This window comes from Polypterus senegalus, chromosome 14 (assembly GCF_016835505.1).
Source record: "Polypterus senegalus isolate Bchr_013 chromosome 14, ASM1683550v1, whole genome shotgun sequence".
In the NCBI taxonomy this organism is placed as follows: domain Eukaryota; kingdom Metazoa; phylum Chordata; class Cladistia; order Polypteriformes; family Polypteridae; genus Polypterus; species Polypterus senegalus.
The window spans coordinates 98,527,391-98,541,754 of NC_053167.1; the positions used below are offsets into that span (position 1 = coordinate 98,527,391).

General features: G+C 38.7%; 1 protein-coding gene across 1 annotated transcript in view; it reads right to left on the reverse strand.

Moving 5' to 3' along the window:
* The window catches only part of LOC120514339 (putative ferric-chelate reductase 1), a 44,827-nt gene that overhangs the window by 3,821 nt on the left and 26,642 nt on the right, over window positions 1-14,364 (reverse strand). Inside the window, exons 7-14 of the mRNA XM_039734659.1 lie at window positions 13,166-13,375; window positions 10,818-10,919; window positions 10,586-10,727; window positions 6,328-6,441; window positions 5,907-6,022; window positions 3,624-3,710; window positions 2,420-2,511; window positions 1,543-1,601 (exon numbers count right to left, since the gene is read on the reverse strand). Of these exons, the coding sequence (XP_039590593.1) occupies window positions 1,543-1,601; window positions 2,420-2,511; window positions 3,624-3,710; window positions 5,907-6,022; window positions 6,328-6,441; window positions 10,586-10,727; window positions 10,818-10,919; window positions 13,166-13,375 (922 nt within the window). The remainder of the gene's footprint in view (window positions 1-1,542; window positions 1,602-2,419; window positions 2,512-3,623; window positions 3,711-5,906; window positions 6,023-6,327; window positions 6,442-10,585; window positions 10,728-10,817; window positions 10,920-13,165; window positions 13,376-14,364) is intronic.

Below are 14,364 nucleotides of genomic sequence, written 5' to 3' on the forward strand. Positions count from 1 at the left end.
GTTTTTTATATATTACAGAAATGCTTTTTGAGTCCTCAAGACTGATCAATATTTCTTCTGCTTTAGAGGTAGACGGGAGGTGAGGGAAATTGGGCAGGTTTTGTTTAACACAGTTTCTAATTTGAAGGTAGTGAAATAAATGCGCTGCTGGAAAGTTAAATCTGGAGTGTAATTGTTTGTAGGATGCAAAAACGTTGTCTATGTACAGATCTCTAAGTGATTTAATCCTGGATGTTTTCGAGACGGGGCGGCACGGTGGCGCAGTGGTAGTGTTGCTGCCTCGCAGTTAGGAGACCCGGGTTTGCTTTCAGGGTCCTCCCTGCGTGGAGTTTGCATGTTCTCCCCATGTCTGCGTGGGTTTCCTCCATGTGCTCTGGTTTCCTCCCAATGTCCAAAGAAATGCAGGTTAGGTGCACTGGCGATTCTAAATTGTCCTTGGTGTGTGGGTGTGTGTGTGCCCTGTGGTGGGTTGGCGCCCTGCCCGGGGTTTGTTTCCTGCCTTGCGCCCTGTGTTGGCTGGGATTGGCTCCAGCAGGATATAGCAGGTTGGCTAATGGATGGATGGATGTTTTCCAGACATTAGAAACTGCATACATTTGAGAGGGTGGAAAAAGATGGTTATCGTGCAGAGTACTGCAGGATTTTATTTCTATTGCGAACCAAGCCTGTGTCTACTCACCAATTTGTATCAATGTCCAGGTTTTTATAGCTTGTACTGTATATTCGCCACCCAGTAATAAAATTAAAAGTTAGGTAGAGCCATGCCACCTTCTTCCTTAGGTCTCTGTAGGGTCGCCATTTGGATACATGGATGTTTTGAATTCCAAATAAAGGAAGTTACAGTTTAATCTAATTTCTTAAAAAATGATTTATTGATGCATATTTGAATGTTTTGAAATAGAAAAAGAAGCTTAGGAAACAATATTTAAAGTGAGAAATTAAACATATAATGCAAGGTCTAACATCATACCTTAACAGAAACAAAACAAAACCATATAAACAAAAGGATAGCTGTATTGTGTTTTATTATATCACTACATTATGTTCAGCCCCTTGAAAAAAAGTCTTAAAGCAGCTCTTATCCATATGTACTATGCTAATAACTATTGCAGTCAGCAATTATACTGGACATTTCTTAAGTTGGACACCTCCAGCTCTGAAGAGGATGTGCTTTGATGTTAAGCTAATAACATTTTAACATGCAGGATAACCATTTAGTCATTTTCCTAAATGTCCACAAAATTAAAATCCCACACCTTTTTCCACTGCAACTATCTGACATGAAAAAAAAGCAACCAGGTAGCTGTGGCACTAGAAAGAGATTTTAATATACAAAAATGAATTGCGAGTACTTGACAGAAACGGCAAGATGATACCTTCAATGTGAGTGTTTTTTTCTTCATGCTTTTGTCCTGTGCACTTTAGTTGTGCCATCATTTTTCATCGGTAATTATTCTCCTTTTCTTATGGTTTTCAATGGTCATTGCTCTATTTACATACTAAAAATACTGTACAGTAATAGCAGGAATACTAATAACCCACCTGCAAGCACTTTCATTATCACAGCATTCACTGCATGTAAATAATTAAAGATGGGCCTCCTATTGGACAAATGAAAATGTAGTTAGGTATAACTTTAACTATACATTTAAGACACCAACAATACCAGGTTTGCTATTATTTATGATTTAAACATTCCTATTTCCATTCCTAATGTCTTTTCTGTACTACATGCCCTACAAAAGGCACTAGGCGAGGACAGTTACAAAGTTGAGAGAGAGATGGCGTGAGTAGATGTTTGTTATTGCTCTCCGAGGACACTATGAGACACGTGGCTCAGCAGTATCATTCTGTCTAATAGAGGGTGAGGCTTGAGTAGAAAAGCCAGATGTGGAAACACCACCTGGTCCTTAGAGGAAGAAAATGTATGGGCCTGTGTTGTCTGTCCAGAAGAACAGGCAAGCCCTTTAGAATTATCAGAAGGCTGTGAGCAAGGACACCAGCCATCAGAAAGGAGACCTCTAATCTGGTGTTCTAGATAAAAATGATTTTAGAGCTTGGCTAGAAGTGACTCCAGGCCACCTCATAGTCAAAGGATAAATGAGTGCAGAGTCAGAAAGAGAGTGGGTGAACACTCAGCTGGCTGCAGGAAGAGAGGCCAAGGTCTGGAGAAAGTAAGAAAGAGAAGAAGACACAGTATGTGAGAAAGAGAGTGTTAGGATATGGCAGTGCAGTGGCATCTCACCAGATGGTTCAATTGGTTTAACAGCCATTAAGGCAAACCTAAAGAGTATGCATTTTCTATTCTGTTAGTTCTTTTACTTTGTGTTTTCCCTCTGATCATACCTTCCTTAAAAAGATTTGATACTTTAAGGATGACATAGGCATGCAGTGTGCGATTGAGACAAGGTCCACTAACCTCTTATCGGTGGGAGCACAGCGGAAGGTCGCTCCAAAAGGCTGGATCAAAGCAAGACCCATCACAATACACCCGAGCACTGGGTGAGCACCCTATAAGTGAAAATGATGTAGAACAGTAAAGTGAGAACCAGACATTTTAAATATGGAGAGTCACAAAGACAAGAATGAGACTGTGGCTGTGTCCTAAAAAACAGCCTTCTTGGTGTCCATATTTATTGTATGCTAATACATGGTTGACCAGAAAGTGGTATCAAGAAAAATTCAACCCATAGTTTCACACATTAAAAATTAGACAACCTGTTTTGGCAAGTAAGAAAATATTTCTTGTTTTAGATAATATTTATATATTTTTGGTTTATGAGAGTTTTGTGTTTTGAAAGGTTTATTTTCAAGCTTCATTTTTTTAAATAAGAAACTGAATTTTGTTTATTTGTTAGAGAAAAATTTACATTTTTTGTTTCAATTTTAAGTGTGCCAAATTGGCATTTTAGAAAAATCCATTAGACTTATAAAGGGTTTGGAAGTGATGTGGCCTGGTTTCTACGGATCTCCTCCCTTACACGGATGACAAAGATTCACTACTAACTTACAACACAGCGCAGGAGCTCCTTTATCCGAGATGCTGGTTTGATCAGTGAACAAATGTAGTTAAATAGTATTGATTTTTGACATTCTAGTTTTGAGTCTGGCTGTTTTGTTACAGTGTGTTGACTCTGGTGAAGTAATTAGATTTTGGTTAAAGACTCTTTGCAATTCTTGTCTGAATATGTTTATGGTCAAACTCCTCTGGGTGTAAAACCAATTCACAACCTTTAGAAAAGATGTCTTTCTGTTTCTGATTTTATTTTCACTTTTTGGGAAATATTTTTGTTTTTAATTTAATTCCTGTAAGAAACCTGCATCCCATGGCTAGCTATTTCAAACATCACGAGGGTTGCTCTAAAATACTCATTGTCAAAAGAGTACCCAGGCAGTGGATTTGAGAAAAAGAAAGCCATTGAGTGTCCAAACTGCAAAGCTGCTGGCCTGCTTTGTGTTTTTGTAACTGCCACAAATATTACATTGCTTTGGGTGTAGCATAATTAATTCTATTTCATTTTGTATGTCTTAGAAGGATAACAAGATAATTACATGCCATTTTTGCTTCTTATCAAGTGTAAGAATTCTTTTTTAGAAATGCAATTTACAAAAGGCATACTTACTCCACTCCAGGATTGAGCCGACACAAATGCAAGTATAAATGCAATAATTGTCAAAGATACAGTCATTATCATTAAAAACATGTGAACCTGAAAGAGAAAAATTGTAGTTAGACTAAAGAATTGACTGACACCAAAGTGCTTCAATAAGAAATACACTTCCAGTTTTGCCTCCTTTTGAATGGATAGTTCATTCATTACATTTTCTTTCCGTACACTCAGGCAACCCATAATTTTCAGAGTGATGAAATCAATCACTTACATCGTCATATCAAGTTTTGGCTGAGCTGTCAGCCCATCACAGGTTGATGGACATAAATGTACACTCACTTAAAACCTCGCCAATTTTATAGCCGCCTACTAGCCTTGTATTCACATTTATGGGATGTAAGAGAGAATTAGGTTAATCCTACAAAATCCAAATGAAATAACAGTGCAAGCATCCGGAGATCCTGGCTATATTGCTTACCGTGACCCAGTCATTCTGGCTCCCTAATCACCCCCTGTCTCTAATTTGCCATCTTTCACCTCTTCACCACCTAACAGCTATGTGTAGCGAGCACACTGGCTCAAAATGACTGCCGTCACTTCATCTAGATGGAATTTGCACATTAGCTGTGGTTGAAATGGCTCCCTACTCACTATGTAAAGTGTATTGAGTAGTAAAAAAAGCTCTATATAAATGTCATCAAAAAAAACTAAAACGTCATTTGGTTGCAATTAGTTCAGAATGCAGCAGCAAAAATCTTAACTAGAAAAAGAAAATCTAAGCACCAGCCATAACATCGTTAACTTGGTTACCTGTGTCTTTATATTCCATCCATCCATTATCAAACCCGCTATATCCTAACTACAGGGTCATGGGGGTCTGCTGGAGCCAATCCCAGCCAACACAGGGTGCAAGGCAGGAAGCCAGCCCACTGCAGGGCGCACACACCCACACACCAAGCACAATTGAGAATCGCCAATGCACCTAACCTGCATGTCTTTGGACTGTGGGAGGAAACCGACGCAGACATGGGGAGAACATGCAGACTCCACGCAGGGAGGACCCAGGATGCGAACCCGGGTCTCCTAACTGCGAGGCAGCAGCACTGCCACCATGCCACCCCTTATATACCATTGGTAGTATTTTAATGTCTATTTTAAAGCTTTAAACAATCTTGCTTCTTCCAATATTTTGGAGTACCTGCCCCCCCTAATTCCAAGTTGTAACCTTAGATATTCTAATAATTGTCTGCTTATTATCCCAAGAGCTATGCATAAAGGAAGTGGTGAGGCAACCTTTTGATGTTATGCACCATAAACTGGGAATAATTTACCAGTAGAGATAACACTGTGGAACATTTTTAATATCTCCTAAAAAAACCCTCTTTTGTCTTTTTCATAGCTACATTTTAGTTGAACCCCTATTAAACTGTGCATGCACAGAATTAATATATCCTTCAATGAATTTCCAATTAATCTCTACTTTGCTTTCTTATACATATTTTCTGTGGCAGCACCTTGTACCACAAACACGATCTAATGAAAGTCCCGTGGAGCCATCTGAGAAGGTTGAATGAAAGTGGATGGCTAACTGTCCATAAGACTTACTGTGTCAAATACTCGAATGAAGACGAAAAGCAAATAGGAATGCCTAGAATGAACTGGTGGGCCTTTTAGCCTTGGGACCCTATAGAATTTCTTTCTTTCTCCAGTTTATCTGTCGTCATCATTGGACTCATCTTAAGAGAAATGATTCGATGTATAAAGACTCTACCTCTCTATTATTTATGTGCCTATTTTATGTAAATGTGTATTAATTTATTTTTGTATGTTATTTATTCGTTATTCTTATCTCATATTAATGTGTTTTCTTTTTCTCCCTTTGGCATCTTGTAAAGCACTTTGAGCTACATACGGGATATGAAAATGTGATCTAAAAATGAATGTTGTTGCTGGTGGTGACTCTAAGCTGGCTCTGATGTAAGTGTGCCTTGTGATGAAATGAAATAACTTTCTATCCAACTCAAAAAAAAAAAAGTTGCTTTGATTGCATGAACAAATTCAAACTTACACTGAACATCTCTCATGGCACTCACAAGACAATCCTGCATTAACTATCATTTTATGTGTATCTATAAATCCAAACAAAAATTAAAATCTGAAATCTGTTATCAATTAGAGAATGTTAACAGCCTTATCACAAAAAATTGTTGATTTTTAGATGAGAGGGGTATTTGTTCATACTTGATCCCACATCAACAGCAAAACCCACTCAACACACAAAATGTTCCTGAATACCTGAAACCAGATGTCTTTTCCACCAATCTTTTTTCCTTTGCCAACATGTTTGAAGTATCTGGCAATTATCATTCCAATGCTTCCTGTTGTCATCCAAGCGATCAGCATAAGAGCCCCTGTCAGGAAGAAATATTTCAAGTCAGGAGATTAATTGGTCCATTTAAGAACAGGAGAGGTAATGGCACCCCCAAAACACACTCAGCAAAAATAAGGCGGTCGTAGTCAGGTGCTCATTTTTGAAATATCACTTCCACAAGTTTAAAGATCACCGCCGTCAGGATCTTAGTAAATCTGTACTCCTGTGGTATAACTATAAAGCTGTTATTACACTGGTTGAGTAAACCTTTGTTAAATGGGGTTAAACATGCAATGTTTTCTATAAAATATGAATGAAAAAAGAATTCCTTTAGTAAACATTTACCATGTGCTTTAATTAGAGGATCCTGAATGACACTTCCACTTGCCACCTGGAGACCCAGGAGATCAACTTTGCTGGGGCTAATAAAGGGAGTTGAGGGGTGAAATTGCATATTACCTGCCAAATGAATTAAATGAAACAGAACAACATGTTAGCAACAAGATATGTACACATATAGCAAGGTTATTAAACAAATACAACCATACATACAGTACAACGTTTATCCACTCAGAGCATTATCAGGTTAAGTTAAGAAGAAACACAAATTACTGGTCACCTGTAGTAAAACACTGCCTTACGGGATTTGCTTAAACGTCCCATCTAGCTAGAATAAGCATGTGCTCATCTGCTCAAGCAGAAGTTAGTCACGAAGAGCTTTTAACATCATGCTTCAACCTTATGGAGTATAAATATTAAGAAACACACTTCTAAATCTTAGGTTTTGATCTGTCAATCAGCTATTTTTTTCCTTATGCTAAAATGTGCATGCATCAAAAAAAAAAAAAAAAACAACAGCAGGATTCTCATTTCACTGTAAAATAAACAAAAAGCAAAATGTAACAATTTATATTAAAATCAGCAGAAGGCACTAGCCAGATTTTCATAAGCATGAACAATTACAAAAATGTGTACACTGCAATCAAATAGATAGAACTATTTATCCCCAGGGAAAATTTGGCTTTTTATAGAAGCTCTTTAAATAAACAAATAAATACACACTTTGGTCAGAGCAGTTGCCAGAATGACCGTAAACAAGAACATTAAAAACACTTTCTGACTTGGTTGTCACAGTCACAGTGAGGCATCATGTAATTGTATTGCTGTTGGCATAAAGGAGCCCAGTTGAGTTTCTGGACACACTTATGCTGAATAATTCATTAGTTGAAAGTCCTCAGTGTTGTTGTGTCAGAGAGAGGATGTGCAGCATTGTTCATAATGGCACTCAGTTTTGTTTTACTTCTTTGCCTCACTACAACCTCCAGAGTGTCCAGAGTGCATCCCATAACTGGGTTTGCCCTTTTAAACATACTATCCATCCATCCATTGTCCAACCCACTATAATCTAACACAGGGTCACAGGGGTCTGCTGGAGCCAATCCCAGCCAGCACAGGGCCTAAGGCAGGAACAAATCCTGGGCAGGGCACCAGTCCACCACAGGGTGCGCACACACACACACACACACACCAAGCACACACTAGGGACAATTTAGAATCGCCAATGCACCTAACCTGTATGTCTTTGGACTGTGAGAGGAAACCCATGCAGACACGGGGAGAACATGCAAACTCCACGCAGGGAGGACCTGGGAAGCAAACCCAGGCCACCTAACTGCGAGGCAGCAGCACTACCACTGCGCCACCATGCCTCCCTTAAACATACTAGGTTTTAATTAAAAAATATATAACAACAATTTCATCATCATCATAAACTTTATCAGCCTAACATTTTTAAAATTGGTTGCAATACAATCACAGTACAGAAAGCAAGTACAACATAGAGTAGCTGTATCTGCATCAGCATCTCTTAGGCCAGTGGTTCTCAAACTCGGTGCTGGGGTCCTCATGTGGCTGCAGGTTTCACAGTCAGTGAGGCATTTTAACTCTAACTGATCTCATTTCATTATGAGGTCTTTTTGGTTCTCTTTTTCTCTCACAGCAGGGTGATTCTTACATTTACAGTATAAGACATTTAGAAATATTTGAAATGTTGCCATAGCTATAAATAAATAAAGCTATAAATATGTAACTCTTTTTTGTTGTTTTATGCGTACTTTGCTTCCTTTCTTGTATTTTAATAATTAACAATAATTAATGCAGACACTTAGCCAAAGAACACTGAATGCTTAAAGGCTGAAGCTACTTCAGAGTCTAACCTGCTAATGTGCTCATTATTAAAGAACAGGTTAAATAACCAGACTACCTGGAAAAGCTGAATGAAAATCATGATGATGAGGAAATCTTAAAAGCCAAGAAAAAAAAAAACTCACTAAATTATCCCCATGTAACATACATGCTTGGTACATTCTAGTAATTTACCAAATCTACTTTAATCCACACTACCCCAGCACTTCTAACTCCTGAAAAGGGAGATTCTTGAAAATGCTCTCTAGAACTGCATAGTTCTGAAAATGCTGGCTTGGTGTTATAATGTGAAAGAGTGAAAATGTAGACTTTTTAAAACACAGATGCTAATCGTGCTCTGATTTTGTTTTTTTTTTATTTGCGCTTTTGGAGGAAAAAGATTCTTTGGTCAGATGAGACAAAAATTGAACTCTTTGGGAAGAACTTCAAGAATTATGTTTGATGAAGAAGCATGGTGGTGACAGCATCACCTTATGGCAGGGAGAGAAAGACTGGTCAGAATTGAGGGAAGGATAAATGCAGCCAAATACAGAGAGGTCCTCGAAGAAAACCTGAATATACAGTATGTGACCTCAGATTGGGGTGACGGTTCATCTTCCAGCACGACAATGACCTGAACCACACAGCAAAGACAATGTCGGAGTGGCTACACGACAAGTCTCTGAATACCAGTCAAAGCCCAGACTTAAACACCAGAGAAGAAGTTTGGAAAGATCTGAAGATGGTAGTTTAAAGGACACCCCCCATACAACATAACAGTGATTGAGAGGATCTGCCAAGAAGAATGGGATAAACTGCCCAAATCCACACTTACCCAAGAAGATTCAAAGCTATAATTACTTTCTACTGAAATTAGGGTCAGGGTTAGTACTGAAGTACTGAATTAAAAGTCTGAATACTTATATGAATGAGCAGCTTTTGTTTTTGATTTAATAAATTTGAATACCTTTCTGAAAAAAATGACAAATGTTTTCATTAAATCTACGTACAACACAATAAAGTGTGCAGAAAGTGAGGGGGTCACAGGAAATGCAACATTATCAAAGCAAGTGTAAAAATTTTTGGAGAGGAAGTAAATATTAGTGGCAATCATTTGTACACCCTAAAGCTATTAAAAATTCTCAGAGGATGCTGGGACACATAGCATGATGTGCAGCATGTGGTTCTGCTTACACTCTACAATGCACTAGGGAGGCCTCCTCTGAAATACGGCTTGCAGTTTTGTTCTCCATATATGAAAAAGTGCTAAAGAAAGTGCAAAGTAATAGTACTAGACTCATTATTTCAGGAAGTAAGAGTACAATATGTGAGGAATGATCAAAGGAACGGACTGATTCAGCTTAAATAAATGGAGGTTAAGAGGGGACATGATTAATGTGGTTCCCTTGTGTCACAATGTTTCTCTTTTGGTTCTCTGGTCCTGCTTCTTAGGCTGGCTGGTGGCTCTAAATAGGACATGTATGAGAGAGTAATTGCTTCCATAAGTGTATATTGTGATGGACTGTGTTCTGACTCAGCAGGAAAAACAGATAACTATGTACTTGAGTAAACAGGGAAATGTGAGCAAAAGGCAAAAAACAAAAATAAACCAAAGCAACAGAAGCCCAGACGAGAGGCAAAATTCACAGTCAAACAACATGCAACAAGTCAAAAACCAGGCAAGACATGAAATAAGCACACGAGAAGTCAGAAATGTAAATAAGGATTTTATCCATAATTGCAGGTTAAGGTCCTTGCTCAAAGGCCCAACGGAGTAGAGTAAATTCTGGCATTTACAGAAATTAAACCGGCAACCTTCCAATTGCCAGTGCAGATCCGTAGCCTCAGAACTACCAGTCCACCCTAATCAGAGTAAGCTGGTTTGAAATTGTGAAGGGACTGCATAAAGTATGATGGCACAGTAATGAGTGCTGCTGACCTATGGATTAAGCATCTGTGATTAAATGCCAAGTCCTGTTATTGTTGGTGTGGAGTCTAAATGTCCTCCCCATGTCTGCATTGGTTTTCCTCCAACATCCCCAAAGATGTACATGTGAGATTAGTTGGCGATTCTAAATTGGCCAACAAGGGAGCTAGTTTACAGCTGAACTGTAGATACTGTACATGGAGTAACTGACTAAGCAACATATTAGAAAATAACAGATTATGGACTACCTTAGGGACTCTGAAATCTCACGTCAACATTATTTTGAACCCAGCAGGTAAATGAGCCAACGAGCAATTCTGGGAAAAAAATTATTCATTTGAAATATTTCTGTAGAACCTTGAATCCAGAGACAATGAGACCATCCACCGAGTGCACTTTCCCCAATATAAAAATCTCAATGTATTTATAAAAGAACCTGCAAATCTTTTCAACCTAATAGTTACATACTTATTGGATTATATAAAATAGTACCATTTGAAGTAGGCCCATTCGCCAAAAATATGAAATAGGTGTTAGCTGATGATCTCTGCTGCGTTGATATGGCGTTTTTTGTAATAAAAGAACACTTCATGACTCCTCCACTGTAGGATGCTGCAATAGTGGACACATTCACCTAAAAATTAAATACACAACATTTAAGACATGCCACAGAGAAATTATTTGCATTGTAAAATTAGAAATGGCTGGCAAGAAGCACACTTACCGAACTTAGGGGTGACGATAGTGATTGTCCAATAGAATAAACATGCTGAACATTAACACCTCCATTGTTGTTAAGAGCACACGAGTATATATCATCACTTCCCTGAGAAGAAACAGGGGGATGTCAAATTCAATGTTATTCATATGTAATTAAACTTTTTGGTTCCACCAACAAGCTTTTGTATGGCACCACATATGCAATCTGTTATTAGGCAGCATGCAGCCTAGTGGCGATGGTGTCAGTATGTAAACTACACAGCTGCTGGATAATAACCAAAGCAGACTCTCTGTGTGACCCTGACCTGCCTCAGTTCCACCTGTAAAACATGTATATAGTGGCACTTTCATTATGATGCATGGTTGGGGCAAAATGATAACACCTACGCTAAGCATTAATGGAATGCACGTGCTTACAGTTAACAGAAGCAGTGCCATTCTTACTGGGTGCTCTTATTGCAACATGAGTTCTGTAAATTGCTTTGATTACATAAGAAAAAAAAAGACATTGCAGAAAATTACCTTTTTATGTTTTCATTCTTTATGCTGGGAAAAAGAACATTTTATGTTTTATGTATGCACACCCATACCATTTGAAAACTGAATGTAGGGGACCAAAGGAGTGGAGGAGCTACCCGGAATATCCTTAATTCCTATCCTAGATGGGATGAATGAGTAATGGATGGACTGGGAGGGACTGGATACTATTAACAATTATTCTGCCAACACAAGAGGTTAAATGATTCCTCTTGCTTGCACCTAACGTGGACTCTCACAGGGTTACCTGGGAATTGTAGTGTGGAAGAGTGACCCTGTTGGATTCCTTGGTGCCTCCAGGAGGCACTGAAGGAGGATAACCTTTCTGTTTAATGCAGAAGTGCTTTTAGCATGCAATACCATGGCACGTGAAGTACTCTCATGTCCCAAAAAAGCAGCCACTCTGCCTCATCCACAAGGGTTGGAGTCAGGAGACAACACTTGCAATGGTGGAGTGGAAGGAGATGGGAGAGTGATGATTGGCTTAGCTGTAGGAATTCTTTAAATGGTCTTTTGCCTACTACTCAATAGTGGCTTCCTTCTGGCCACTCTATCATTGAAGGAGTGCTGCTGAGATGGTCATCATTTTGACAGGTTTTCCCATTTCAGCAGAGGACTGTTGAAACTCTGTTAAGCTGACCATTGTGTTCTTGGTTACCACCCTGAGAAAGACCCTTCTTGCCCAGTTACTCAGTTTGGCTGAACAGCCAACTCTAAGAAGAGTCCTGGTGATTCTTAACATTATTTCCATTTCACAATTATTGAGGTCACTATGCTCTTGGGAACACTCCAAGCTTTAGAGATGGGTTTACACTCTTGCTCTGATCTATGTCTCACCACAGTTTTATTGCAGACGTCTATTGAGAGCTTCTTGCACTTCATGGCTTACTTTTAGTCCTGATATGCAATGTGAATTGTGGGATCTTATAGAAAAGCACACACCTGTATATAAATGATGTCCACTCAATTCACTTTGCCACGGGTGGACTTCAATTAAGTTCTTGATACATCTCAAAGATAACTAAAGCAAACAGGATGCACCAGACCTCAATATAGAGGGCCACAGCAAGGGGTCTGAATATTACATAAATGAAAGATTTCAGTTTTTGATTTTTAATAAAATTTGAAAACTTTCCTGAAAACAAGTTTTCACTTTATTGAATATACCTGTACATTGATGGAACATTTTCCCAATAAAGTGTGCAGAAAATTTAGGGGTTTCAATTTGCTCCAAATGCACTGTGCGCATGTATAGGATGCCCCATCAGTTTTATTGTGAGCAACAAATCCTGAGCATCAGCTCAAGGGGATTGTCTTTTAATTAGACATGCACACTTGACTGTCAGCATTTTACCTGTAAGTAGAAAGGCAGAAGAGTCAGTGAGTGCTCCATGCCAGTCACTCTGAGTACTTCTTAAACGCATCCCTTCAATCACCTCTAACAACATTGTGCACATATGACAGTGTTGTCACTGCTTTCTGTACATATTTTTGCAGGGGTTCAGTCTTTGCCATTCTTATATTCTTTTCACCTTGAAATCTCTCCCAACTTACAGCTATCATGATACTAATCTCCACCTGGACTTTCTTTGGTTGATGAGCAACTTCTTTCTCTTAAGTAAAAAGTTGGTGCTGTCAGTCTTTCTCTTTTGTGGAAGCTTACCAAAAGCAGGGAAAAATGAAACCTTGAAAAGCAGCAAATAAAATCTTTGCACATCAGATGGTGCCTACCTAGCTACTTTGACTAGTTATAAACTGAAAAACCATACTAAATGTGGATTAACACATAAGCAGACAATTTAAGAATGTTCTTACCATTTGTTGGTCATCTGAGAAGCCAACAGCCACATAGCCATCAGTCTGACCATAAATTTCAAACTGGATGCCATCCTGGGTTGCAGCAGATGACATGAAGTAACAGCTGGAGGAGGTACTAGGGTCGCAGTTGGCTGGGATGCTGAAACAGGTTTTTGTTACACCACATCCACTGCTGGAAATGGTGAAGGGATTTTTGGTAGAAGAACCCTAAACAAGATACAACATACATATTAATTTTTAATAATAATAATAATAATAATAATAATAATTCCATATTCACAATGATTTATTTGAAGAAAAAGCATCTAGTATTTTTTCACTACATGTTACTTTAGGTTTTTACAGTGAATGGCAGCAGTCCCATCATACAATTATAATATTAAAACCATTCATCCACAACATTTAATCACAAGTGAACCTGGACAGAGATGCAGCACTGAAACAGAGAGAATAGAGGTCATATTAATGGAGACACCAAGCCAGTATGTGGTCATCAACCAACCTCCTCTCACAAGTCATTGAGATGTGGGAGAAAACTGGAGAAAAACTCACACATACGTGTGTGGGGTGGGGGGTAGTGGAGACATGCAGATAGCACACAAATGGTGGTCAGGCTCAAGATTTAACCCAGGATGCTGGATCTATCAAGAAGCAGTACTGACCACTGCAACAACATGCTATTCCATACCTAAATAAAATCATAAACATACAATTAAAAGTGATTTGTTTTAGTACCCAGCAGTACTCAAAATTAATGAGCATATTTTGTTCTTTTTGCTAATGTAGTTTTATTTTACAAATTCTTTAACTCTAAACATTTTTTTATCCTTGAGAAAACAGTACAGCTAGACTCTATAAGCAGGCTGTACAAAGACTGAAGGCCCTTCCATTTTGTATGCCCAGATGTTCTGGTCACAGTTACAAAGAAGCATGAAAAAAACAGCTGACAAATGGGGTGCCAGCCCATAATAAGCTCAGGCATTCACATGTTTCATAGAATAACACCTTTACATACATAATAATGATAAAAGCGTAACAGTTTTAATTTTTAAACTCTCAAGGCAAGGTCACACAAAGGCAGAACACAAACCACCAAAAACAGAGCAAGAAGGCCGCTGTTCCTTCTGCGGCTTTAGAGGCAGGTAGATATCCCTGGCCATCCTGTGAAGTGGCTTGACCACTTGACACATTCCACA